This window comes from Oncorhynchus kisutch, linkage group LG13 (assembly GCF_002021735.2).
Source record: "Oncorhynchus kisutch isolate 150728-3 linkage group LG13, Okis_V2, whole genome shotgun sequence".
Classification (NCBI taxonomy): Eukaryota; Metazoa; Chordata; class Actinopteri; order Salmoniformes; family Salmonidae; genus Oncorhynchus; species Oncorhynchus kisutch.
The window spans coordinates 48,196,498-48,222,346 of record NC_034186.2 but is presented as its reverse complement, the minus strand read 5'-3'; the positions used below and the strand labels follow the sequence as shown (position 1 = coordinate 48,222,346).

General features: G+C 44.3%; 1 protein-coding gene across 1 annotated transcript in view; it reads left to right on the top strand.

Annotated features, from left to right (window-relative positions):
• Positions 1-25,849, top strand: part of nr5a2 (nuclear receptor subfamily 5, group A, member 2) — a 99,462-nt gene that overhangs the window by 47,805 nt on the left and 25,808 nt on the right. Inside the window, exon 7 of the mRNA XM_020498456.2 lies at positions 5,508-5,655. Within this exon, the coding sequence (XP_020354045.1) occupies positions 5,508-5,655 (148 nt within the window). The remainder of the gene's footprint in view (positions 1-5,507; positions 5,656-25,849) is intronic.

The following is a 25,849-nucleotide window of genomic DNA, read 5'->3' as shown; positions in this document are numbered from 1 at the left end:
GCCCCCCGCGCAGTCACCGCTCCATTAAAAATAGATTACGCTTATAGGTATAAGCTAATGTGACCAGAATAATCAATTAAACATTTTCAATTTATTAATTTTTTATTATTTTGCATCAAGCAAAGACTCCAAACAGCGAATAAATAAAGCGCTTGGTTAAGCATGCCGGTAGAGTCATAGCTGTAGAAAAAAAAGCCTGTGATGATTTACCTTTGCGGGGCCCCCGAGGAGCCGGCAAGGGCCGATGCCTGAGGCTCCTGACGAGGCTCTCAACACAGAGTGGACCTGTGATTCCTCAGTCTTTTTCTCCACTGGCAGAGAGAGAGCGAGAGACAGAGAGAGGGAGATAAAGAGAGAGGGAAAGAGGAATGAAATTGCTCGTTATGAATATGGCTCTGAACGCCCGGCACGCCTGTCAGCAAGACGAGCACGCTTAATTATTGATGGGGCGGTGTTTCCAAAACGTTGCTCTTCAACAAAATGTTCTCCAACAATAGATGGGGGCATTACTATTGAGGCGAAGCAAGGAGGGTCTGAGTGGAGTTAGGGAGTGTTGTTTTTACCTTTGTTTACAGTTACAGACTTCCTGTAGATGAGCTTTACTGACGTGATTTGGAAAAGAAGATGTTGTGAGAGGAGGGACACAAGAGTGGTTCTCCCGATGAACTCCAATAATTAGTGGTCAGAAAGTTGAAGTTGTTGTGTGTGAGTTCATGTAGGGAGAGAGACAGAGAGAGACAGAGAAACAGAAAGAGAGAAAGCGCAAGAGAGGGGGAGTTTTCATATCACTGCTATTTTATCAGACCACATATACCCACACATACACCAACCCACACACAGACACACACAGAGTGCCCTGAGTCACTGCCCCCCCCTCCCACGTCCAGTGCAGAGTGCCGAGCGGTGGCTCGTACTCCCAGCAGTGTCTTTGCTGCTCTGTGTTTGATTAGTGAAGGTTGGTTGTGAGCAGGGCTGAGCCAGTGAAGAAGGAGGAGGAGGAGGAGGAGGAGGAGGGGGAAGAGTCAGGGGAGGTGAGGACCAGGTCTCGTTTGCATATTTTGGTTAATGAACAGCTGGTGTTGGGGGGCCGGTGTGGGAGACAGGAGGGGAGTTCCTCTCAAACCGTTCATTATCTCCTATTATTCTCCATGAAGCCAGAGGTGACAGCAGCACTGCTTTAAAGCCAGGGCCCACCACCACAACCACCATCACTACCAGCAACACCTCCATCAAAAACACATGGATAAGGTTACTATGGCAGAATTCAACAGCATCTTGCGATATCTCTCAGATAACGCAACAGAGATGGGGTTGGGTTGATCACGGGTTGGCGTTACTTGCAAAAATATTTTGAGGATCTTTGGGAGGGCAATTGGGTCAGGCCAGGGCACCGTGACCTGTTTGGGCGTGCCGACCACTTCCACGCTGTTACCTCGTTGCGTGAGCATTTGTATCTTGGCCGTTTTGCCAGCCGCCGTCGGAATGGTCCAAGTGCACCATGGGGGATTAAAGGAGAAATGCGAGCAACACATGACACCCCGGGAGGACGGGCTTCAGAACATGCTACTGTCCCTTCCTTCCGTATTCCCCCTCCCTTCCTCCCCTCTTCTCCCTCCCTTCCTCCCCTCTTCCCCCTTTGAATACAGATCCCTCACCGCCCTCCACTCTCCTATCTGTCAGCTGGTAGCCTTAGTCACAGTACACCGACCTTCGGAGGAATCTGATGTAGCAACAGATACAATATATAATCACACAACATTCACGTCTAATTTATACAGCTCTTTGGCCTGTCTTGTACTGACCTGAACTGTCCTTGGCTCAAACGCAAGACATGACTGCCGGTGTCATGTGAAAACACAGGGTTATGGCTGTATGGCAGTTCAGTAGAGTATGAATGTACAAGCAAGGTCTCGCAAGATAAGTCTTTGATATTACTTGATATCAATGGCACTTGCACATGAAAGGCAAATGTTAAAGCATTGCTAAAAAATATTCTCTGAACTCATTTATTCGGCAGGTTTACACTACTTTTCAGTGGCATTGTCTTTTTAAACTAACTCGTCTTCTTTGAGCCATAGTATTATTAGGAGAATGTGGTCATTTAGCAGACACTTTAATCCAACTTTCTGTGCAATTTTACTTTAGACATTTTAGTTATTATATGACCCAACTTACTGTGCTATATGAGTCACCCAACCATATTAGCCGTCTTTACCCATTTTTATGCTCGTTTGTCAGTTGGCAAACCATGCTAATTTTGTTTGCCTTTGTTTGATGTATTAATGACAGGTTGACCTATGAATCGTTATAATATGCAGACATAGAGATGATAGATAAGTGTATTTTTATTTTTTTTAACTTTAAGGCTAGGAAACCATAACCCAATGCCATCAAGAGCCCAATCCTTCATTGAAGTTATTTCATGCACAGTTGATTTTATGTAAATTAATTGACACTTTAGGGGGGGGGGGCGTTGACATTTCACTGACTCTTAATTTTCACCACCTCAAAAAAGGACAGGGAGAGAAGGGGAGAGAAGAGAGAGGGAGAGAAGAGAGGGAGAGAAGAGAGGGAGGGAGAGAGAGAGATGCTGAGCGATATGGAGAGAGAGAGAGAGATATAGAGAAAAGGAGAGATGGAGAGGCGACGAGAAGTAGGGAAAAAAAGCTGCCGCACATCTCGGAATCCTCCCAGCCCAATGCTTAAAAAAATTCTACTCATCATTATTTACACAATAAATAAATTCCGATCTGGGCCGTTTTAATTGCAAATGCAGCTCGCGGGGACCCCTCCCCGAGCCTAGGAGGCAGCCGCCTACCTTCCTCGAGAAACCCTGGCTCAGTCAATTATGGTAATGAATTGTCAATAAATATAAAAATTTAATATGGCCTGCTTACTGTGAGTGGCAGCTATGGACTTGCCTCCCAGACAAATTTGCTGCTGCTGCAGATATTAAGTGCACCTGAAAGTGCTCGCGGTGGGCCAATGGGGCCAGTGCCGGGGCCAGAGCATGAGGAGGGGTGGGGGGGTCCTGGGGGATATCCGGGGGGGCCCACACGCTCTCACCCCTCGCCCCTCTCGGCCCCCGCCTCCAAACCCCGCGTCCAGACGCAGAGGAGGGGAGAGGCGGGGGAAGGCGAGAGGGAGGAGAGAGGGGGTTGTCCCCCCCCTTGTTTATCGGCGGGTGATTATGATTCAGCAGTCAGCCCCGGCCCTTCGGCCTTCTCCCTCCCTCTTTTTCTCACTCCTCTTTCCCTCTTTCCCTCGCTCCCTGTATCTCTCTCCCTGCTGTGCTGGCAATCTACAGTGTGCTGGGCTACAGTGCGGGGAGAGTGAGAAAGAGGGAGAAAATGAGAAAGGCTTGAGAGAGAGAGAGAGAGAGAGAGAGAGAGAGAGGAGAGAGAGGGAGAGGGAGAGAAAGAGAGAGGCGAGAGAGAGAGAGAGAGAGAGAGAGAGAGAGAATGCGAAAGGCTTGAGAGAGAGAGAGAAATATAAATATATATATTTTCAGGTTCAGTGAGAGCGATAAGCCTCCATAAGAGAGGGAGAGAAACTCTCCTGATAGCCAGCCTACTGTATGCTGATGGGGAGGATGCATCTAGCTGTTGTTGTTAGACACATAGTGCCCTGTATTGTTATAAGGCATACACTGTATTCTTCCTCATTTCTATGGATACACAGTTATAGGGGTCTACCTGCTTGTTTATTTTATTGTTTGTCTTATTGTGTAAGAACGGTAAGCTAACTGCACCCATATTGAAATGGGATCTTACACTGTCAGATTGACCAAAGGGAAATTTCATACACATATACTGTATAAGGCATACTGTTGTATAGATAGGCATCATCTAAGGTGCCAGTGAACTACAAAATGGTTGTACTTTCAAAAACCGGTCAAGGTTTTTCCATGTTTTATTGAACCTTTATGTTGACAGGGAGCCAATTTTATTTAACTTGATTAGGATTCCAATTAGCCGACGCCAGTGACGACATCTAGTCTTACTGGGGTACGACACTTGACCCCACATGACCCGGGGCGGCAGGGTAGCCTAGTGGTTAGAGCGTTGATCTAGTAACCGGAAGGTTGCAAGTTCAAAACCCCCAAGCTGACAAGGTAAAAATCTGTCGTTCTGCCCCTGAACGGGCAGTTAACCCACTGTTCCTAGGCCATTGAAAATAAGAATATGTTTGTAACTGACTTGCCTAGTTAAATAAAGATAGAAAAAGACATTACAGACAAAATACTTTACATGCATTTAAATACATGAACATGTAGTGTGTGTGAGTGTGAATCTCTCAGTCACACATACATGTCAGTACATACACACAACACATAAGTCACATGGGGGAGAGGTGTTGTCCCATGCAGTGTTTCTTTATTTGTTTTTGGAAACCAGGTTTGCTGTCCACATGCGCTATATGAGATAGAAGGGAGTACCATGCAGTCATGGCTCTGTATAATACTGTACGTTTCCTTGAAAAGACCCCTGGTGGCATGTTTGGTGGGGTAAGGGTGTGTATTAGTGCTGTGTGTAAGTTGACTATGCAAACAATTTCTTTCCTCAACTCTTAGCCAAGAGAGACTGGCATACATATTATTGATATTAGCCCTCTGATTACAATGAAGAGCAAAACGTGCTGCTCTGTTCCGGACCAGCTGCAGCCTAACTAGGTCCTTCTTTGCAGCACTTGACCATATGACTGGACAGTATTCAAGATAAGATAAAACTAGAGCCTGCACGTCTTGCGTCGTGTGGTGTCAAAAAAGCAGAGCATCTCTTCTTCACGGACAGACCTCTCCAAATCTTTACAACCATTGAATCTATATGTTTTTACCATGACAATTTACAATCTAATGTAACACCAAGTAATTTAGTCTCCTCAACTTGCTCAACAGCCACAGCATTCATTACCAGATTCAGCTGAGGTGTAGAGCTTAGGGTATGATTTTTATAAAATACAATGCTCTTAGTTTTAGAGATGTTAAGGACTAGTTTATTACTGGCCACCCATTCTAAAACTGACAATGCTGAGACCAAGTTCTCTTTTCCAGATGAGCCCAGTTTAGCACAACAATACACATCAAGATACAATATACACATTAAACTACACATTAAAATACACAACTACACATCCATACACGCAATAAAATACATGTTGTTATACAAAACACCATATAAGTTAACAATGAAGTAAGGTACGGCAGAAGTTTATGCAGGAGTGCTTTATAAACAAAAAGAGTTAAATCATTCTACGAGACTTCAAAGTATTCTTTCATCGCAGACAAGACCTTTCTCTCACCTCAACTTCAGCACACACTGTAAAGGAGTGTGTTATATTCTATGGGAATGCTATTGAATTGCATGAGATCAAGGAGATTTCTCGGCAACAAACGAGTGATCAAATTATATATACGGATACCGTATATGTGTGTCCTATGAGGCCTGGTGTGTACCCCACAGTGTCTAACAGCTTGTGTGTGCTCCCCCCCCGCCTCTCTCCTGCAGGTGGATTACGTTGTAATTGCCTCCCAAGCCGGAGCCACTCTCAACAACCTGATGAGCCACGCCCAGGAGCTGGTGGGCAAGCTGCGCTCTCTGCAGCTGGACCAGAGGGAGTTTGTCTGCCTCAAGTTCCTGGTGCTGTTCAGCTTGGGTGAGTACTAGACTGGAGGAGTCTGGGTAGGGGAGGGGAGGGGAGGCCGGGTAAGGGAGGCTAGGTGAGAGAGGAGAAGGTGGCTGAGGGAGGAGAGGGTGGAGGCTGAACGGGTCGGGGGGAGAGAGGGTTGTTTCCGTGTGGTTGAGTCCCAGGGATGGGAAGAAGAGAGGCTGGGTGGGGGAGGGGAGGGATATATAGGGGTATGGATTAGAAGTGAGAAGAGGGGAGAGGAGGGACATTGGGGAAGGGGTTATAGGTGAGGGGGAGGGAGGATGGGTGAGGTAGGAAGAGGAGGGAAAGGGTAGTTTGTGAGGGATGGGGAGTCTTGCGATAAGGGATGGGGTGGGAGAAGGGGTGAGGTGAGGTATTTTGTTTTAAAATTGCTAAATGTTCTTTCAGCCTCATGGCAAAATGTGAGCAATAGCGTGATGTTAGCTATAAAGCACATTTTTCTCTCTGACCCATGGCAAAACGTGTAGAATATCAGGAAATTAGCTTTTAAAAAGCAACATTTTCTCTTAGCCTCGTGACAAAATGTGTAGAATCAATCTGATCTCATAGTTTTACTTCAGGATCTGACGTAATTGGATGAACGTCGATTTTTGACTCATTAATTCAGCATGGTTATAGGTTTCATTCCGCATGGTTACAGGGTTAAAACAAAAACAACTCAAATGGTTAAGTTTAGGTATTAATTCCCGAGCTGTTAAAGTTAGGGCTATGGTTTGGGGAAAGCATAAAACTAAATAATAATACAAGAAATGCTGTTTCCATTTAGTATCATTAACTACTCTCCCTGCTTGCATTATGAACTGCCTTGACGCAGTGGTCTAAGCAGTGTGCTCTGGCTCAAAACATTTTCAGTTTGAGTGCTGTACCACAATTCTCAAAAAAAAAATTGGTGAGCGCCAAGGACGGATTATATCGACGACAACGGGACCTTTTAAAATGTCTGAAATTGACGTATGTTTCGAATGACCAGCCTAGTCGAAAGCATTATAAAACTGCACATTTTTTCAACCTTAAATGTTAACCGGGAAGTTAGCTTTCAACCGGGAAGTTAGCTGTTTTCCCCCCAAAAATGTTAATTCTACAAAAGGTGATCGGTGCCCGGTAGCCCCAAATGTGGTAGTCCAGCCCTGCATATAAACACACACACACACATAGATGCACGCATGCACACACACACTTACCCTGTCTGCAACCGATTGGCCATTTGGTCAGTCACACGGGTTGTGGATGCAGTGGTCTGTCCTGATGGCAGGTTGTGGTGTGGTCATGGTACTGTGGCAGCTGCAGGATCAATCAATAAAGCCCTTTTTACTTCAGCCGATGTCAAAAAGTGCTGCACAGAAACCCAGCCTAAAACCCCAAACAGCAAGCAATGCAGATGTAGAAGCATGGTGGCTAGAAAAAACTCCCTAGAAAGGCCAGAACCTAGGAAGAAAACCTAGAGAGGAACCAGGCTCTGAGTGGTGGCAAGTCGTCTTCTGGCTGTGCCGGGTGGAGATTATAACAGAACATGGCCAAGATGTTCAAATGTTCATAGATGACCAACAGGGTCAGATAATAATAATCACAGTGGTTGTAGAGGGTGCAACAGGACAGCGCCTCAGGAGTAAATGTCAATTGGCTTTTCATAGCCAATCATTCAGAGTTAGAGACAGCAAGTGCGGTAGAGAGAGAGTCCAAAACAGCAGGTCCGGACAAGGTAGCACGTCCAGTGAACAGGTCAGGGTTCCATAGCCGCAGGCAGAACAGTTGAAACTGGAGCAGCAGCATGACCAGGTGGACTGGGGACAACAAGGAGTCATCAGGCCAGGTAGTCCTGAGGCATGGTCCTAGGGCTCAGGTCCTCCGAGAGAAGGGGAGAGAGAGACAGAGAGAAAAGAGAGAGAGAGAATTAAAGCATACTTAAATTCAAACAGGACACCGGATGAGACAGGAGAAATACTCCAGATATAACAGACTGACCCTAGCCCCCCGACACATAAACTATTGCAGCATAAATACTGGAAGCTGAGACAGGAGCGGTCGGACACATACACACACACAATTACCCCCCCCCCCACACACACACACACACACACACACACACACGGAGACAATCACAGACAAACACACCACACACCTCTAAGAAAGGTTCAATATTCTCATATTCTCTGTATGTGTGTTTGTTGGTCAGCCATGGGACTTTCCTCACCGTTTCCCGTTCGTATGCCTCCTCACTCCCGTAGTTTAACATCATTCATTAATGAAGTCATTTGAAGTCAAGGTAATATGCTCAGGCTAGCCCCACGGTGGACACTGGTTTCTCCTATCAAAGACAGACTTCTAGGGTTGATGGTTACTGCCAGGAAAGATTGCTGGAATTGTAATGTACTCGGCTGTTTGTCAACAAGTATTATCATATCACTTGCATTTCCACATCTGAACTCAGCACATAGGTGTGTGTGAGTGTGTGTGCGCGTCTGTGTGCGTGTTTGTTTGTGCGCGCGTGTGCATGTTCTCGCCTCCAATTTACAAGGGGCTTATGTTGACCACCTGGAATCGCTAAGTGAACAGCAAGCCTTTGAATAAACGCAGACCCTCCCCCAACCCCTCTGCACTCCTCCACTTCTCCCCCTTTCCTACCCACGCTTCAGTCCCACCTGGAAAAGGGCTTTACTTCCCCAACCCTCGCACAAGCCCCTTAATGAAATGCTTTCCTCCTGGCCGACTTGCCGTGCTCAGAGCTAGTGAGATTAATGTTTGTGTTATTGGGTGTTTGTGGCAGAGGGGCGGGTGAGAGGGGAGGCTGGGAGGGTGTGATGGGGGGTCTGGGGGGTTGATGGTCTAAATAATTTGGCGGAAACATCATCCATAATGAAAGGCTCACCTGAGGGATGTGTATCGCCCCCGGCAGTGCGTGTTCTCTGCGCTGCCTGGGCCCCTGTGAACGCTAGACGGTTCGCTACGGAGAGAAAGCGGGAAACCAACATTAAGCCAGGAGATTAGAAGTGCTCTGATTAATATCATCCCACAGTCGAGAAGAGTGTGTGTGTGTGTGTGTTTTTATATACATGTGAATGCACGCGTGTCTGTAAGTGTAAGTTTTACTATACAGTGTGTGCGTGTCTCTGTGTGTTTGTATACTGTGTGTACTAGAGTTCATCAACTCCAGCTGAGGAGCCAATTAATAGGGAGTTAATGAAATGAGGCATGAAACTACTCCTGTGCTGTGCTGGGTGAATGCAGAAGGCAACATGAGGTGAAACACTATCTCTCTATTACTCCTACACTTGCTACCTGGGCCCGTATTCCTAAAGCATGTCAGAGTAAGAGTGCTGATCTACTGTCGGATCAGTTTTTCCTTTTAGATCATAATGACTAAGATTACATGGACAGAGAGGGTCCTGATCCTAGATCAGCACTCCTACTCTGAGATGTTTTGTGAATACTGTTTTTTTACAGGATCACAAGTTGCTCCTACTATGGGTGTGTGTGTGTGTGTGTGTGTGTGTCTGTGTGTGTGTGTGTGTGTGTGTGTGTGTGTGTGCGTGTGTGTGTGTGTGTGTGTGTGTGTGTGTGTGTGTGTGTGTGTGTGTGTGTGTGTGTGTGTGTGTGTGTGTGTGTGTGTGTGTTTACATAGATAGGTGACCAATAAGCTATCAAGTGGAGCACCCTTTTTTTTACCAGCTGCACATCACATATTTTAACCAGCTACATTTTGACCAGCAAATTTGGACTAGCTATCAAATGCATGGGTGCATTCGTGTTTTGACATATGTGCACTGCTTACATAGTAACAAGTTAATTAGGCAATAAGGCCCGAGGAGATGTGGTATATGTTGTATACTCCAATGCGGAGTGCCTGGATACAGCCATAAGCTGTGGTATATTGGCTATATACCACAAACCCCCAAGGTGCCTTATTGCAATTATAAACTGGTTACCAACATAATTAGAACTGTGAAAAGAAATGTTTTTAGCCAATCAGCTTTAAGCCAATCAGCATTCAGCCAATCAGCATTCAGGGCTTGAACCACCCAGTTTATAATATACAGTAGTTGGTGTCACTCTAACCTTTTATTCCTTTTATTGACAGTCAATTCTCTAGTTTAGATTAGTATTACTCAATCCAAGTATATTCAAGCATATACAACGTCTTTAATCAGATTTAGATTGAATTTAATTTCAATGCATAGACATCTTTTAAAGGCTTTTTTTGTCAGGGTCTCTCTATTTCAGAGATGCCTGGTAGAATTCTGATCACCGAAAGGTAGAGATCGATGTGAGGTAAAAGCACCAGTCAGTCCAAGGCCGAGTGTGTGTGAGACAGGTTAACCACGCACACACCCACATATGCACACTACCGCTTCTATTCATTCTACTACTTGTTATTTTTGACTTGACTCTTTTCACTGTTATTATTGATTATTGATTAATGTACCGCATTGTTGAGGGATCCAGCACATAAGCATTTCACTTGCACCTTTTATACCTGCTGTAAACTGTGTATGTGACAAGTAAATTAGATTTGGATTTGATTTGACACTCGCACGCACGCACGCACACACACACACACACACACACACACACACACACACACACACACACACACACACACACACACACACACACACACACACACACACACACACACACACACACACACACACACACACACACACACACACTGCTCCACAAACTTGCCACACAAGGTCAAATGCAGCTCCGATGAACATACAGACATCAATCCTGGACAGGCCTTTTCTCCTAAACGCAGCCCTCTCTTAAGCCCTTTACAAATGAAGCCTTTTAAAGGAAATCAAAGGTACATTTCCCCTGGCCTGTCATGAGCCTAGCCCAATAGCTCCAACTCCTGCACTTTCTATCAGCGTGCCGACTCCAGCGTGATCAGTCAATGTCGCTCGCCGCCGGACTCTTTGTAAAACTGGCTGTCGATAAAGAGGAGGATAGACCATCGTTTTTGACCTGGGAAGAGTCACTTGTCTTGGTGGGTGGTGGGGTGTCAAGAAAAAGTGTGGTGTGTGTGTGTTTGTGTGTGTGTGTGTGTGCGTGCGCGTGCGTGCGTACATGCAAAGATTTATATTAACCTTGCTGTCGGTCTCTCCGACATTTGCAACATTGTTTCAATATTCAAATTCGATCTCCAGCTGTCACATAGTAGTTATGAACTTGTCGGGATGAGACAGACAGGCAGGCAGATTTTCTCAACCAGTCAAAATCATGAATCAGCATAATTTTTATGGATACATACAAAGAAATATCAATAGAAAACAAGTAAAATAAAACAAAGTGCAGCTAGTTTACAGTCGTTCCAGCTTCAGTTTGAAGTGATTGTGTTAGCTGTGTTGTTGGCTAGCTCGTCTGAACAACAGTATCCTGATGAGAGCGCACATGTTCTATGCCAGGTGAAGTCGCGCCTCATTAGCTCATTGTTATGGACGTATCCAAATAAATGTCACTAGAAAACAGCTTAAACAATTGCAAATGCAGCTACTTTGTTGTTTTTCTGCCACACTGTTTTTGACGTGATTGTAAGTTAGCTGTAGTTGGCTAGCTAGCAAGGGATAAGAACGTTGCCAGCCAGTATGGCAATAGAATATTTATAATGAACGACTGGGTCCCGTCCATAGATAGAGGACGAACGAACGACCAGCCGGGTTGGGTAGCAACCCTTGATTTGTGTCGGGACTATATCTTGTGGAAGGTTGAAATAGTATGAAAAAATTCATCAAAATAACGTTTTTTATGAAAATATGTAAATCATTGTTTGAATATGTTGATAACTTGTTGTATAAAAGTGATAATGCCCTCGATGTCGAGGTATGGTTTGCCTCGACTTCATCCAAACACCAGCTTCTCGGGCATTATCACTTACCTAAACCACGGTCGTTCTCCTAGCATGCCTCTTTCAATACAAATTTACAATAATATAAAGACAACATCCACTACATGACCAAAAGTATGTGTACACTGCTCATTGAACATCTCATTCCAAAATCATTGTCATCAATATGGAGTTGATCCCCCTTATGCTGCTATAACAGCCTCCACTCTTCTGGGAAGGCTTTCCTCTAGATGTTGGAACATTACTGCAGGGACTTGCTTCCATTCAGCCACCAGAACATTAGTGAGGTCGGGGACTGATGTTGGGCTGGCTCGGAGTCGGCGTTCCAATTCATCCCAAAGGTGTTCGATGGAGTTGAGGTCAGGGCTCTTTGCAGGCCAGTCAAGTTCTTCCACACTGAACTCGACAAACGATTTCTGTATGGACCACGCTTTGTGCACGGGGGCATTGTTATGCTGAAACAGGAAAGGTTTCTGTTACGACAAACTGTTACCACAATGTTGGAAGCACAAAATCGACTAGAATGTCATTGTATGCTGTAGAATTAAGTTTTCCCTTCACTGGAACTAAGGGGCCTAGCACAAACCATGAAAAACAGCCCCAGACCATTATTTCTTCTCCACCAAACTTTACAGTTGGCACTATGCATTCGGGCAGTTAGCCTTCTCCTGACATCCGCCAGACCCAGATTCGTCCGTCGGACTGCCCGATGGTGATGCGTGATTCATCACTCCAGAGAACACGTTTCCACTGTTCCAGAGTCCAATGGCGTTGAGCTTTACACCACTCCAGCTGACGCTTGGCATTGTGCATGGTGATCTTAGGCTTGTGTGCAGCTGCTTGGCCATGGAAACCCATTTCATGAAGCTCCAGATGAACAGTTATTGTGCTGACATTGCTTCCAGAGGCAGTTTGGAACGCGGTAGTGAGTGTTGCAAACGAGGACAGACAACTTTTACGAGCTACGCACTTCAGCATTTGGTGATCCCGTTCTGTTAGCTTGTGTTGCCTAAGTCTTCGCGGCTGAGCCGTTGTTGCTCCTAGACATTTTCACTTCACCATAATAGCACTTACAGTTGACCGGAGCAGCATCCTATGAAGGTGCCACATTGAAAGTCACTGAGCTCTTCAGTACGGGCCATTCTACTGCCAATTTTTGCATTGCATGGCTGTGTGCTTTATTTTATACACCTGTCAGCAACGAGTGTGGCTGAAATAGCCAAATCCACTAATTTGAAGGGATGTCCACATAGTTTTGTCTGTGTAGTGCATGTAAACCCTTTCCAGGCCTGTTTGGATAATGTATTGCACCATTCAGAGATGCACTTTGTAGCCGACTCTGTAACGTAACCTGTTTCTGTTCTTACTGTGTGCATAAGGCATAAGTGTAATAATTGTATTTTGGACACAAATCCTCAGCTCATTTGTGTGGTGAAATTTTTAGGGATTCTCCGAAGACTATTGACTATAAAAGTGTGCTGTTTTCTGTCAGTTTATACAGCTTGTGTCATAACAGGAGGTCCAAGGCAGGTTGGAATCATTTGCTTACCAGGGAATCTGGTCACAATAGGGATGAAGTGGACAAATAAGAGACACATTTTATTAGACCAACAAATCTCGATCAGATAGTGATTGGATGACGACAACCACGTTAATGCAAGGTGTAAGCACGGTTAGTGTGCGTGCTTGAGTCATGTGCAAAACAACGTGCGTATGTGTCTGTGTGTGTGCGCACATGTGCGTGCATGTTTTGCTTGCATACGTGCTTGTGCATATGTTTGTGTATATGTGTGTGTATATCTGTGTGTGTGTGTGTGTTACATGCCAGATGCGGCAATAGTGGTATAAGAGTGCAGTTAGGGGAGCTCTGCAGTGACCCCACGGCTCGAGGTCAGCCTCTGTCATGTGTAATTGTGTGAGGCCGCCCCAGTCATAACTTGTCAGAGGCGAGGAAAGCCAGGGATAGCCAGGCTGCGCTGGTAAGTGCTCCCAACGGGGGCCAGATTTGTGGGCAGAGCACTAAATAACACTACTACTATCTGGCCTTTTTTCTGCTTCTTTTCTAAAAGAACCAGAAAAACTATTGGAGTAAAGGTTACTCAGGTGACTGATTGTGTTCCATTCAGTATATGTAGGCGGGTCCCTTCCCATTTAGATAGTCTCCTTTGCACCCTTGCCGAAAGAGCTGACGTTTTTGGGGGATGTTGGCAGCCTTTGCTGTTGATTTGGGGATCCTCCCACCTAAAAATAAAACAAATGGGAAATACTGAATCATTTTCAATGGAACTATAAACATACAGTCAAATCAAATCAAAGTTTATTTGTCACATGCGCCGAATACAACAGGTGTAGACCTTACAGTGAAATGCTTACTTACAGGCTCTAACCAATAGTGCAAAAAAGGTATTACACCACAGTTTCCTTCTCTCTTCAGACGTTTGAATAGATCTGATCTGAAATCAGTTCTGGAATAACCTGTGTCTCAACCCTTCCACCCATCCCACCTCCCCTCTATCCCTCTCTCCTTCCCTTCCTCTCATCCCCTCCACCCTTCCGCCCTCTCCCCTGCGCTAGCTAGCATCTCTCATTAACATGTTTAGCACGTCACGTGAAGCCTCTCGCTCTGGGTTCCACGAGGTCAGACACCAATCTGCTGAAACAACACAAACGTGGTAAACCCTGTTGAAAGAAAAAACAAATTTTCTCTCTCTCTCTCACACATGCATGCAGGCACACACACATACACTGCTCCCTGAAAGCGAGAAGAAAACATGTAATTCCCAGACAGGTATGTCCTAATTAAGCTACAAGCCTTGCTCCTCTGCTTCCCCAATCAATGCTCTGATCCCGGCCAATGAGTTGGGGAGTTCACTAATGCATGCACAACCCGGGCTCACATAATGCCTTGCAAATATTCATTTCCTGAAACGAATAAAATAATTTGGAATTCAGTCAGGATTGATTAACATTTGGAGGCGGTGAAGTCGCGTGTGGCGTTAACGTGATCAATACCCATATAAACCATGATTGGGTGTGTGTGATTACTTCACAAACATATTCCCTCAATATCTTCTCACTTCTCTTCAGTTTTGGTACTTTTTTTTGTTAATTTGTTTATTTAGCAGACACTCTTATCCAGAGCAACTTACAGTAGTGAGTGTATATTTGACATACTTTTTCGTACCAGTTTTGTACCATGATCTACCAACTGAGCCACATGAGACTGTTGCATAAAAATGCTTTCTTGAACTTAGTCACCGCAAAAGCCTCAATTGGCTTCTAGTTGAGTGTCCTGACATTTTTCTTTATTTTAACAGTACAAGGTAGCAGCAACCCCCTAAGCAATGAATCTAGTATTTCTTGATTTTCATCCCTCTCTCTTTGTAAAAAAGCAAACCCACAGTTGTTCGTTGTCGGGCTCCCCCTATGAAAAGCAAGCTCTGTATTGAGACCTTCTAAAAGGCTTTCAGACTTTATCAAGCTGTAAAAGCACCAGATCTCCATGTTGCCACTATTAATGGCCATTACTGATTCAGATTCAGGCTGTTGTTGATTAAAAAGGATTTTGGGGCGAAATTGTAGCTCTTGCCTTACATTCTCCTCCTTTTGCCTAACATTCAGAACGCTCTGGAAATTAAGCCCCGATTCCGCCTCGATTTCAATACTCGGCTCCTACAGTTAACTGCCAAAATAAAGGAAACACCAACATAACATATCTTAATAGGACATTGGGCTACCACCAGCCGCCAGAACAGATTCAATGCGCCTTGGCATAGATTCCACAAGTGTCTGAAACTCTATTGAAGGGATGCACACACACACCCTTTAAACCCCCTATGCTCATTTGAGACCCCTAGGTGCAGCCTAAACATAATGGGATGTTAATTGTTTAATTAACTCAGGAAACACACCTGTGTGGAAGCACCTGCTTTCAATATACAGTACTTTCCATTGCTCATTTACTCAAGTGTTTCCTTTATTTTGGCAGTTACCTGTACTTTGTAAAACGCTGGACCCTCGCACTTTCTGCTGATAAAGGTGTGATAATGGTAATAAAAAAAACACACACCTCATAATTGTGTTACAAGGGGGTCCTGAGAGAAATAATGGAGCCTAGTTCAGTGTGTTAGCAAAATACATTATGCATTCGATTTTTAGATTATGCACATTTTCTGGGAATGAATACAGGTACAGCCTGTTTTAAACACTCCTTTCCATTAAATGTAGTGAAGATACTGTATGATAACCAAACCAGAGGTTGGAACCGGTTCAGGGAACACTACCAAAAACGGTAAAATAACCAACATTTTAGAGGAACAGAACCAGAACTGAGAACGAAAGTGATCTATACTGTTCTGGAACAGAACCATTATTTTAAAAGCATGGGAACAGGTTAATAACGTTTTTTATATTCTGGGAGTTTTTTTCCAGTCCCACAAAAAGCGCCTATCTAAAGCCCTCACTTTGTCACTTAAAAACGTATTCAAGTGTCTGCCTACCAGCTGAAAATCTTTGCCAGTGTGTGTGTGTAAGCTACCTGCCCGTACTACTCCCTCCGAAGCATAGTCTACTATATCTACTTTTGTTACAAGCATGATTCAGAAATGATTCAGATTTTTTTCTTTTTCAATGATAGGTAAGGATACTATAGTTATCACGTTTCACATTGGATTTATTAACTACAAAAATGTGTATTTTAATTCTGGTGCCGCTCTGTACACACAAGCCTGTTAGCTAGCTAACTTAGCTACCTCTGGCCTAGTTCAGGAAAATGCTATGTGGCATTATGTGTAATGTAATGGAACTGAGAGTCATGATCAAGGCCTAGCTCTGGTCCAACGTTAGTTAAGCCAACTCTCCGATGTTCAAAGGTATTCAAAGTTCCTTCATAGAAGACGCTCCTCCGTAGGTATAATTCTTTGGTCCGAATTCAGATAATGCATGTCATAACAACAAGATGCCCAGTGTTTCATGCCCAGTGCTCTTCTCACCCGCAAAATTTCAGTCACATCTCAAACCCTACACCACACTTGTCTGTCCAATCAATTTGGAAAGTATTCAGACACCTCAACATTTTGTTACGTTACAGCCTTATTCTAAAATCAATTAAATAAAACATTTTCCTCGTCAATCTACACACATTACCCCATATTGACAAAGCAAAAACAGGTTTTTAGATATTCTTCCAAATGTAATAAAAATAAAAAACTGAAATACCTTATTTAGCATTCAGACCCTTTGCTATGAGACTTGAAATTAAACTCAGGTGCATCCTGTTTCCATTGATCATTCTTGAGGTGTTTTTACAACTTGACTGGAGTCCACCTGTGGTAAATTCAATTGATTGGACATTATTTAGAAAGGCACACATCTGTTTATATAAGGTCCCACAGTTGAATGTACATGTCAGAGCAAAAACCAAGCCATGAAGTAGAAGGAATTGCCCGTAGAGCTCTGAGACATGATTGTGTCGAGGCACAGGTCTGGGGAAGGGTACCAAAACATTTCTGCAGCATTGAAGGTCCCCAAGAACACAGTGGCCTCCATCATTCTTGAATTGAAGAAGTTTGGAAACACCAAGACTCTTCCTAGAGCTGACCGCTTGGCCAATCTGAGCAAACGGGGGAGAAGGACCTTGGTCAGGGAGGTGACCAAGAACCCAAATGAGCTCCAGAGTTCCTCTGTGGAGATGGGAGAAACTTCCAGAAGGACAACCATCTCTGCAGCACTCACCAATCAGGCCTTTAAAGTAGAGTGGCCAGACGGATGCCACTTCTCAGTAAAAGCCACATGACAGCCTGCTTGGAGTTTGCCAAAAGGCACCTAAAGGACTCAATAAACATGGCACCATCTCTACGGTGAAGCATGGCGGTATCATGCTATGAGGATGTTTTTCAGCAGCAGGGACTGGGAGACTAGTCAGGATCGAGGGAAAAATGAACAGAGAAAAGTACAGTGAGATCCTTGATGAAAATCTGCTCCAGAGCGCTCAGGATCTCAGACTGGGGTGAAGGTTCATCTTCCAACAGGACATCAACCTAAGCACACAGCCAAGACAACGCAGGAGTAGCTTCCGGACAAGTCTCTGAATGTCCTTGAGTGACCTAGCAAGAGCTCGGACTTGAACCCAATCGAATATCTCTGGAGAGACCTGAAAGTAGCTGTGCAGCAACGCTCCCCATCCAACCTGACAGAGCTAGAGATGATCTGTAGAAAATAATGGGGAAAACTCCCCAAATACAGGTGTGCCAAGCTTGTAGCGTCATATCCAAGAAGATATGTAATCGCTGCCAAAGGCGCTTCAACAAAGTAAAGGGTCTGAATATTTGTAAAATGTGAATGTGATATGTTTTTTATTTTGAATACATTTGGGGTATTGTGTGTAGATTGTTGAAGAAAAACAACAATTTAATCCATTTAAGAATAATGATAATAACACATTGTAACCAAATGTGAAAAGATTCAAGAGGTCTGAATACTTTCCGAATGCACTGTACATAGGTTGCCCGCTCCATAGCAAGCTGCTCTATCCATTGGTGAAGTAATTTAATGTTGAGCTAAATGTAAAACAATGTAGATTTCAGAGGTTTATAAAGGAACAGAAAGGAACAATACAAACTGTAACTTTCTTTGGTTCGAACCGGGTCAGAACTTTTTTTTGCTGGTCAGAACAGTGGAACGGAACGGGGAAAAAATGGTTCTGTTTAGAACGAAAAGATTGGAAAATAATTTTGCTTCCAACCCCAGACACAAACAGACAAAAACATTGCTACATCAACTTCCTAACAGTTTCAGGAACTGCTACTTTAGTGTGTAGACTGGACTACAATCCCATCCACAAAAAAACTGATGAGAACTGGAGGCCTATCCAACGCAACCATAATGTCTGTTCGGATTCAGTAGAATTTTACGCAATCTTAACTCACACTACAGACGACAGGCAGAGAGTACTACAGCGAATGTCCTGTAATCTTTGTCTGCTTTCATCAACACACTGTCCAGCTTTAGTGGCCCACACTGAGCAGACAGATGCCCTGTAAAGTTTTCTTATGAAAAAATATCCTCTTTCCGCCGGGTGTGATTTAAGCGCGAATGAGCTATTGATGTTGGTGCAGGGAGAAACCGTTGCGCTCCCTCTATCCTAGGCCTTATTACAAGCCTGTCAGTTTATTATAAAACATTAGGAAAGCAGAGGGACACTTGTAGTTACTGTCTTATCGATCGTCGGGATAGATTCCGTGATTTAGTGGCAGACACCTCTGCCATATCTCCAACATTCTCGGCCCTCCCATTAAGCTCCGGTGCTTTCCTTGCGCGGCTATTGATGTATCAACATTAACAGTTACAAGCAGCTACAGAAAATCAATGCTCAACTTTTATTACCAGGGCTGCATAAGGCTGTGTTTGCCTCCCGGTTAGACCCCTGCATCACAGCTAGCCCCTAGAACATGCTCCCAACAAGTCAGATGCTTCTTAAGTGATATGTGCACTATGGTTGGCCGATGTCAACCTTTGTCCTATTGTGATTATTATCTCATTTACATAAGTATTCACACCCCTGAGGCAGTACTTTGTAGAAGCACCTTTGGCAGCGATTACAGCTGCGAGTCTTTCTGGGTATGTCTCTAAGAGATTTCCACACCTAAGATTGTGCAACATTTTCCCATTATTCTTTTCAAAATTCTTCAAGCTCTGTCAAATTGGTTGTTGATCATTGCTAAACAACCATTTTCAGGTCTTGCCATAGATTTTCAAGCAGGTTTAAGTCAAAGCTGTAACTCTGACCACTCAGGAACATTCATTGTCTTTTTGGTAAGCAACCCCAGTATAGATCTGGCCTTGTGTTTTAGGTTATTGTCCTGCTGAAAGGTGAAGTCATCTCCCAGTGTCTGTTGGAAAGCAGTGTGAACCAGGCTTTCCTCTAGGATTCTGCCCGTGATTAGCTCTATTATGTTTCCTTTTTATTCTAAAAAACTCTCTTGTCCTATAGACTTTCATTATTGTTATTTTTAAAAGCGGCAACGTTAGAGCACACCTTAGGCTAGAATATTTGGGAAATAAGCAACTGTTCATAACTGTAACTTGTCTTAAAGCATTTATGATAGGCCTAGTAGAAGGATGGTTATTGGTTTTCAACTTTTCATGGAAGGATTTTCCCGGTCTGCATGGATAATTTCTTTCTTAATTAAGAAACTTGTCATAGTGTATTGATATTGTCTGCTCTCTCTCATTATTAGTACCCTCGCTACCTTTTACTTTTAGGCTATTCAAACAACTTTTTTAGAGATATAACTTTGTTCTTTACTGCACGGTGCCAGTCAAGTTCAAATAGTCTAAACCATGGGTAGGCAACCCTGTTCCTGCGGCACTCCAGGACCAGGGTTGCCTACCCCTACGCTAAACCATCGTCTGTCACATCACGATGTTGTCACCATCGACTGTCAATCATCATCGATAGACAATGCTATCATAATATCTATATATTATAATACCTACTCTTCTGCTGGGGCCGTTTGGGCCTCCTGGGCCTCTGTTCACAGGATGCACATTTGTATGAGAACATGAGAGAACAACATTGCAGGGAAACAAATAAACATACAAACATATTTGCAAGGCTGGATTTTTTAAAGCCAGCATTTTTTCTCTCCCAGGTGCTTGTTCGCAAGGCATTTGGCCATATTTAAGTGTTTATGTGTAACTTTTCCACACCAAATTCTCTTCAAACCCACCCTGCCTCTAACAAAAATTAGGGAGAAATATTGAAATAATCACTCCTCCTAACCCCGAGCTGTCCATCACCTGAATTGAAGCGGATTCATTTGAAGCGGATACCTAAACAGGAACAGTAGTGCATAAGGAGCAGAGCGTGGGCCCACTCAAACATTTATGAGCGCTGCGCAGGTCCTGCTGGGACAAGCAGACCGCTCGCAACGCCTCTCATTCCCGATCAATGGACTTAAGTTCATTACACACACAAGCCGTCCAACGCCTAGCGCGTGTGTGTTTGTGTGCATGTGTGTAGGGAGGAGGGGGGCCCTGTAGTGGACCTATAGAGCAGCATCAGAATAGTTGTTTACATGACTGGAGGTCCCTGCAGCCCCAGCTTGAGGTTATCATTATGTACAGTACATGGTATCCGCTACGATGCTAATGTTTCACAATGGGTGCAGCAGCAGCGCTATTATAGCCAATGCACTAGCTTCTGCTCTCCATCAATTATTGGCTGAGGCCTGCCAGGGCATGGAGGAGAGGACAGGCTACCCAGGGCCCAGTGGAGAGCAGGGGGCAAAATAAATGTAAATAATAACAAAATTGTACAATGCTAGCTATTTTGAAACAATGATTTTTGTTTTAATTTTATTGTTTTACATTATCTTATGTTACCAGGTCAGAATTTCTTAAGCCACTTGAAGCAAATAATTCAAACCTACTTTTTTAAAACAAAAATGTGATTATCTTGGAAAAAGCCTCGTACATTCATGAAACCGGTACACTTATCATCTCACATTATCTATATGACCTATTTTTATTTAAATTAATGAAATGATCTCAGGTCAAGCGCCTGATGATCTTGTGGATGTATTCATATACTTGTGGGAGAGAACTGGTATATAAACGTTGTATTTTACGGCATATCTCCTCTCCCAGGAGTATAGTGTCAGGCAGCATGGCCGATGTAAGGAGAGAGAAAGAGCAACTGCCACGGTCAGAATCCGTATTGATCAGTAAGCCAGCCAGGCCTTATTTAAACATTGCACACAAACACAGATAAGGAGTTACACAAGCCCTCCATAAAGAGCTGTCATTTCTCCATCGATCCCTCCCAGGGATTTCTGTGCCGTGGCCATCTATAAAGCTGTCTCTGTCACACACACACACACACGAGTATGTACGCACACACACACACACACAGGCATGCATGCACACACACATGCACAGAGGCATGCACACGCGTATTCTGCACACATACGCACACAAACACAAACGTACACAGACACAATCTCTCACACACTGCAACAGTCAGGCCAAAGGCAGCCGTGGCCTCAGGGGCTGCTGTAGCGTAACCCAGGTCTAATGCACAAAAACCACATCGGCAATGAAATAGACCAATCAGATCAAGCGTTAACCGGGCGATATCAGACAGCCGCATAGCAGATGTTTTTGGCGGTGTTGAAGGTGAAACTGTGTTGGAGATGTCAAGTCGGTCAGCAGCTGCTCTTGTGATCATTGTCACGAAGCCACACCCGCCCCACTTGCCACACCCCCACCCCGCTCTCAAATTGAAATCCTGATCCTCACTGAGGTGTAGATTGCATCTCACATTCCAGTGTTCGAACTTGTGCAACCAGTGGCAATGTCCAATTTAGGTATTATGCCAAAACAAAACACTAGGCGGATATCAGCTAAAGCAGATCTGGTTGAATAGAGAGGCAAGTCTGTCAATCATTTGTCAAGCCTGATAAATGTGACTGGTAGCCATTTACATTTGTGCAAATATTAGCTGATAGTATTTGTGCATTATTCATTATTGTACATTATGAATTGTTTGAATAGTGTCATAATTTGACAGTAAAAAGGTCTCTCTCCGAAACATGAAAAGAAGGTTGCATATGGAGATAGATGAGTGCTAATATTATGTAAAGGAGTAGAGTACAACAGCATACAAGAACCATCGCATCATGATCATTATTACAAAAACACATACTGACGCTTGTAGATTGAAATTCAGACTGCCTGTTGTTAGCGACAAAGGCCGTGATGTAAAATAAGTTGTTTATTTAAGGACTTTTCCTAAAGTGATGCGTCCCTTGGTGCATCACAAATCGGCACCCTGGCATCAAGTCCCTGCCAGCTGGCGTGTGCCACCATGGCCTGCCCAGTGAGTGCCCACCCTGGGTGATTGTGTATAAGGGCATCCATGTGGCCAATGTGATATGAGCTATGGCAGTCAGGTGGCCGGATACTGCTTCCCTTTGCTCTTTGTGCTGGTCGGCTCATGACGGATCCCTCTCACAATGTGGTTATAGGATCCCGGCAGAGAACAGAGAAGGACCAGTGGTAACTGGAGACAGTGATTAAATGGTTTAAGCACAGATGATCCGACAGGTGCTCTTAGTCGTGTCTCTTTTTCTCTGGACGCACACACTTGCGCACAGATGCACACGCACACACACATACACACACACTTGTGCATACTTACACACACACTTCCTCCTGCCTTGCCCCGCTTGTGCTAGTGTATTTAAAGTAACAAAGCCGTCTGTGGAGCTCACTGTCTTCTCACCCCCCTGTGGAAAAAATCTCCACATCACTCTTCGGTGAGTGTAACCTAAACCTGCAGGCCGGGGCAAGTGTTGGAAACAAGGGCCAGGAGGGCCAAGAGGGAGAGACGCATTTAGACAAAGGGGGTATCAATCAATCAAAACACAGTGAGAGCCAAAATGGACACCCTTGGTTGTCAAAATGGTTGACTGTTGGTAAGGTTAGAGGTCGCAGGGAGGACAAAAGCCATGACATGTGTCCATCGACGGAATAATGCAACTTTATATCATTTTAATGGGGGTGCCAGGTGCCCGCCAGGAGTCTGGTCTAGTGCTAGAGTTGCCGACTCCGAACTAACACATTGCCCCTCTATGTGGGGGGCTCGAGTCCTGGGTCTACCACTTTCTTTGTTGTATTTCTCCCACTTGCCTCTCCCTCATCCTCTCATTCATATCTCTCTGTTATTAAAATCGACCAGACATGCTGTGGTGGCACCTGCCATGGATGTCATTGGTGTCCACAGGCATTTGTGATCCCAGGCATTCTTTAGAAGTGTAGGAGTGTTCACTTCAATATTGTGGCCAGTGTTATAGGATATATAAATAAGAGAGTTTCCTCTGCCAAGTTGTCAGCACTGTTATACCCTCTTTCTGAACCCTAACTCCTGATAGAGATTCTTTCAACCCACTGTCTTCGCTATTGCATATCACCAGTGCGAAACTGTTCTGATCGGGGAAATTATTTCAGACAGCTTTGCAAGTCTTTTCCCCTTCAATGCAGCTTGCGACAACCAATCGATAACAAAGCATTAGACGGATACACCTGTTTTGAATAAGACTGATTGCCTCAATATTGTGTTCTTTCTCCTCCCGTTTATTCCATTTCATTATTATTTCCACCCTTTGGTACATGAGAAAGATTCAATGAAGCAATGCTCTTGTAAATCAAGCCGACTTTGACAGGCAACACAAAAACAGTGTGTGCCCAGTGGGATGCCATGTTACTTATTGCCATGTTACGACAGCTGCTAACATAGCCAAATAAATGAACCTCCAATTTACACTGACAGAGGAGTAAAATCACAGAGAGAGAGAGAGATTAAAGGGGTGATGAAGATAAAAACCCAATTCTGTAGTCAGCACTCTGTCTGTTCCATCATCAAACAGGGGAAGCAGGAAGAAGACGGGAATGGAAGGTGTGAAGATAGAGGGAGTGAGAAAAAAAACGGGGGAAAAAATGACACTATGGATTAACTGTCCTTCACACAGAAAATATACATCCCCCGGCACTCTTGTTGAATTATCAATTCAAATTTTGTCCGAAAAAGAATGAAAGAAATATATTGATGGGAGCTCGGCTTTAATGGTCTCATTAGGTGTCGAGGTTTCCACTCTGGGCGGGATTTCTACTGCTCCAGGAGTTTAGAAGGAGAGGGGGATACTTGACCCCCCAATGATTTTCTGTCACTTTATCATAAACAAGGAGGTTTTGACGTGCCCCCGCTCACTCTCGCATGCATGTAATTAGCAGGGCCGTAAAAGTACATGCTGAATGCAAACCAGTTACTCCCCTCACCAGCGCCAGCAGTACCATACCAGAACCAGCTACCCATCGGCAAAAGAGAAGGGGAGGAGAGGGAAACGATGGAGAAGAGTAAAGGAGAGGAGCTGACCAGTCTGTTGTTTGTTGTTCATATGAACTCCTCAAAGCTTTAAAGACAGACAAAACACAGGTTACATCAGAGAGACAACCAAATTTACAACACCTTTAGTACATTTATTTGACCTACTTTTATTCTTTCTTTCTTTTCAAATGTCGTATTCTTCTGTCAATTCCATCGCTCCAAACTGCCTAGCACGTGCTTCTTTTCAGAATGACTCACTGTATATTAACTCTAACCATGAAGTGCTAAAAAAAAAAAAAACATGAAGTGCTAGCTAGCTGTGTTAGCTCTAGGGGTTAACAGCTCATTGAATTCTGATGGCATTAGATAGGTGAGAGAGCACAGGCCTGGGAGTGTGGCTGTGCCCTTTGAGGTCAACTCATTGAAAGGCATTTGGTTCCGCCTGGAGGGGGGCTTTAAAAAGTGGCAAAGGAGGCCAGAAGGGGTGAGCAAAGGGGCTCATGGGTCCTGCGTTTTGGTTAATCATGTCACATGACCTGGATTTTAAAGCAAACTGCCCCCTTTTCTTCTTATGTCACCATCCTCAGACAATTGCTTTCATTTTTGGGCCAATTCTAATTTCTGTAATAAAGGTAAAAATCCAGGTCATGATTAACCAGTCACCTACTCATGGGTAATACAACCCCTTAGTGTCTGCTTTCACAGTGGTGTGCCCTACCTGCCTCTGTATAGCCACTTTACAACACTGTTACTGCAGTGTGGTTTGGATAGAATTACAAAAAAGCATGAAGCCTTGACCTGTAGTGGAAATGGAGAGAGAGAGAGAGAGACAGAGGGAGAAAGACAGAGGGAGATTAATTAACAATCCACCAATGCAAATTGCAGGTGTGTGTGCACTTACATGAATGTACCAAACACACTGTGCAATCTTCTGTTTGTTTGGTTTGACATACTAGATTAGTCACCATTGTGAAAAAGCTCTCGCCTGTGTCCATTTTCACGATTTCACGATGTTCTCGTGATTATTCTTGTGGATATAACCCCTCTGCCTCTGAATGTCCTCCACTGCCCTGGCACTTAATAACGCCGACATCGTCATGCCACAGACAGAATCAATGGATGTAAATGCATTTCCCTTCACCTTAGGATCAGACCCTAGTGCATTTCAGCTAGCATAAGTAACAAGACGGCTCTGTGATCCGCCGGCGAGCCTTGTCTCTCTTGTTTATTTAATCAGACCTAAGGCGCTTTTCCTGTCCTCTCTGCGTCTTCGGAGCACCTGACGAGCTCGCCAACCAACCGACCCGTCCTTGGGCGACGGGACCTGCCTCCTCGGCTACCTGCTTAGTAACAACAACTGCCGCCGGTTTTAAGTCGGATTTTACTTAATATATCCCCGAATGGACGCCGTTCCTGTTTAATTCTCTTTCATAGCCGCCCGGCGCAGG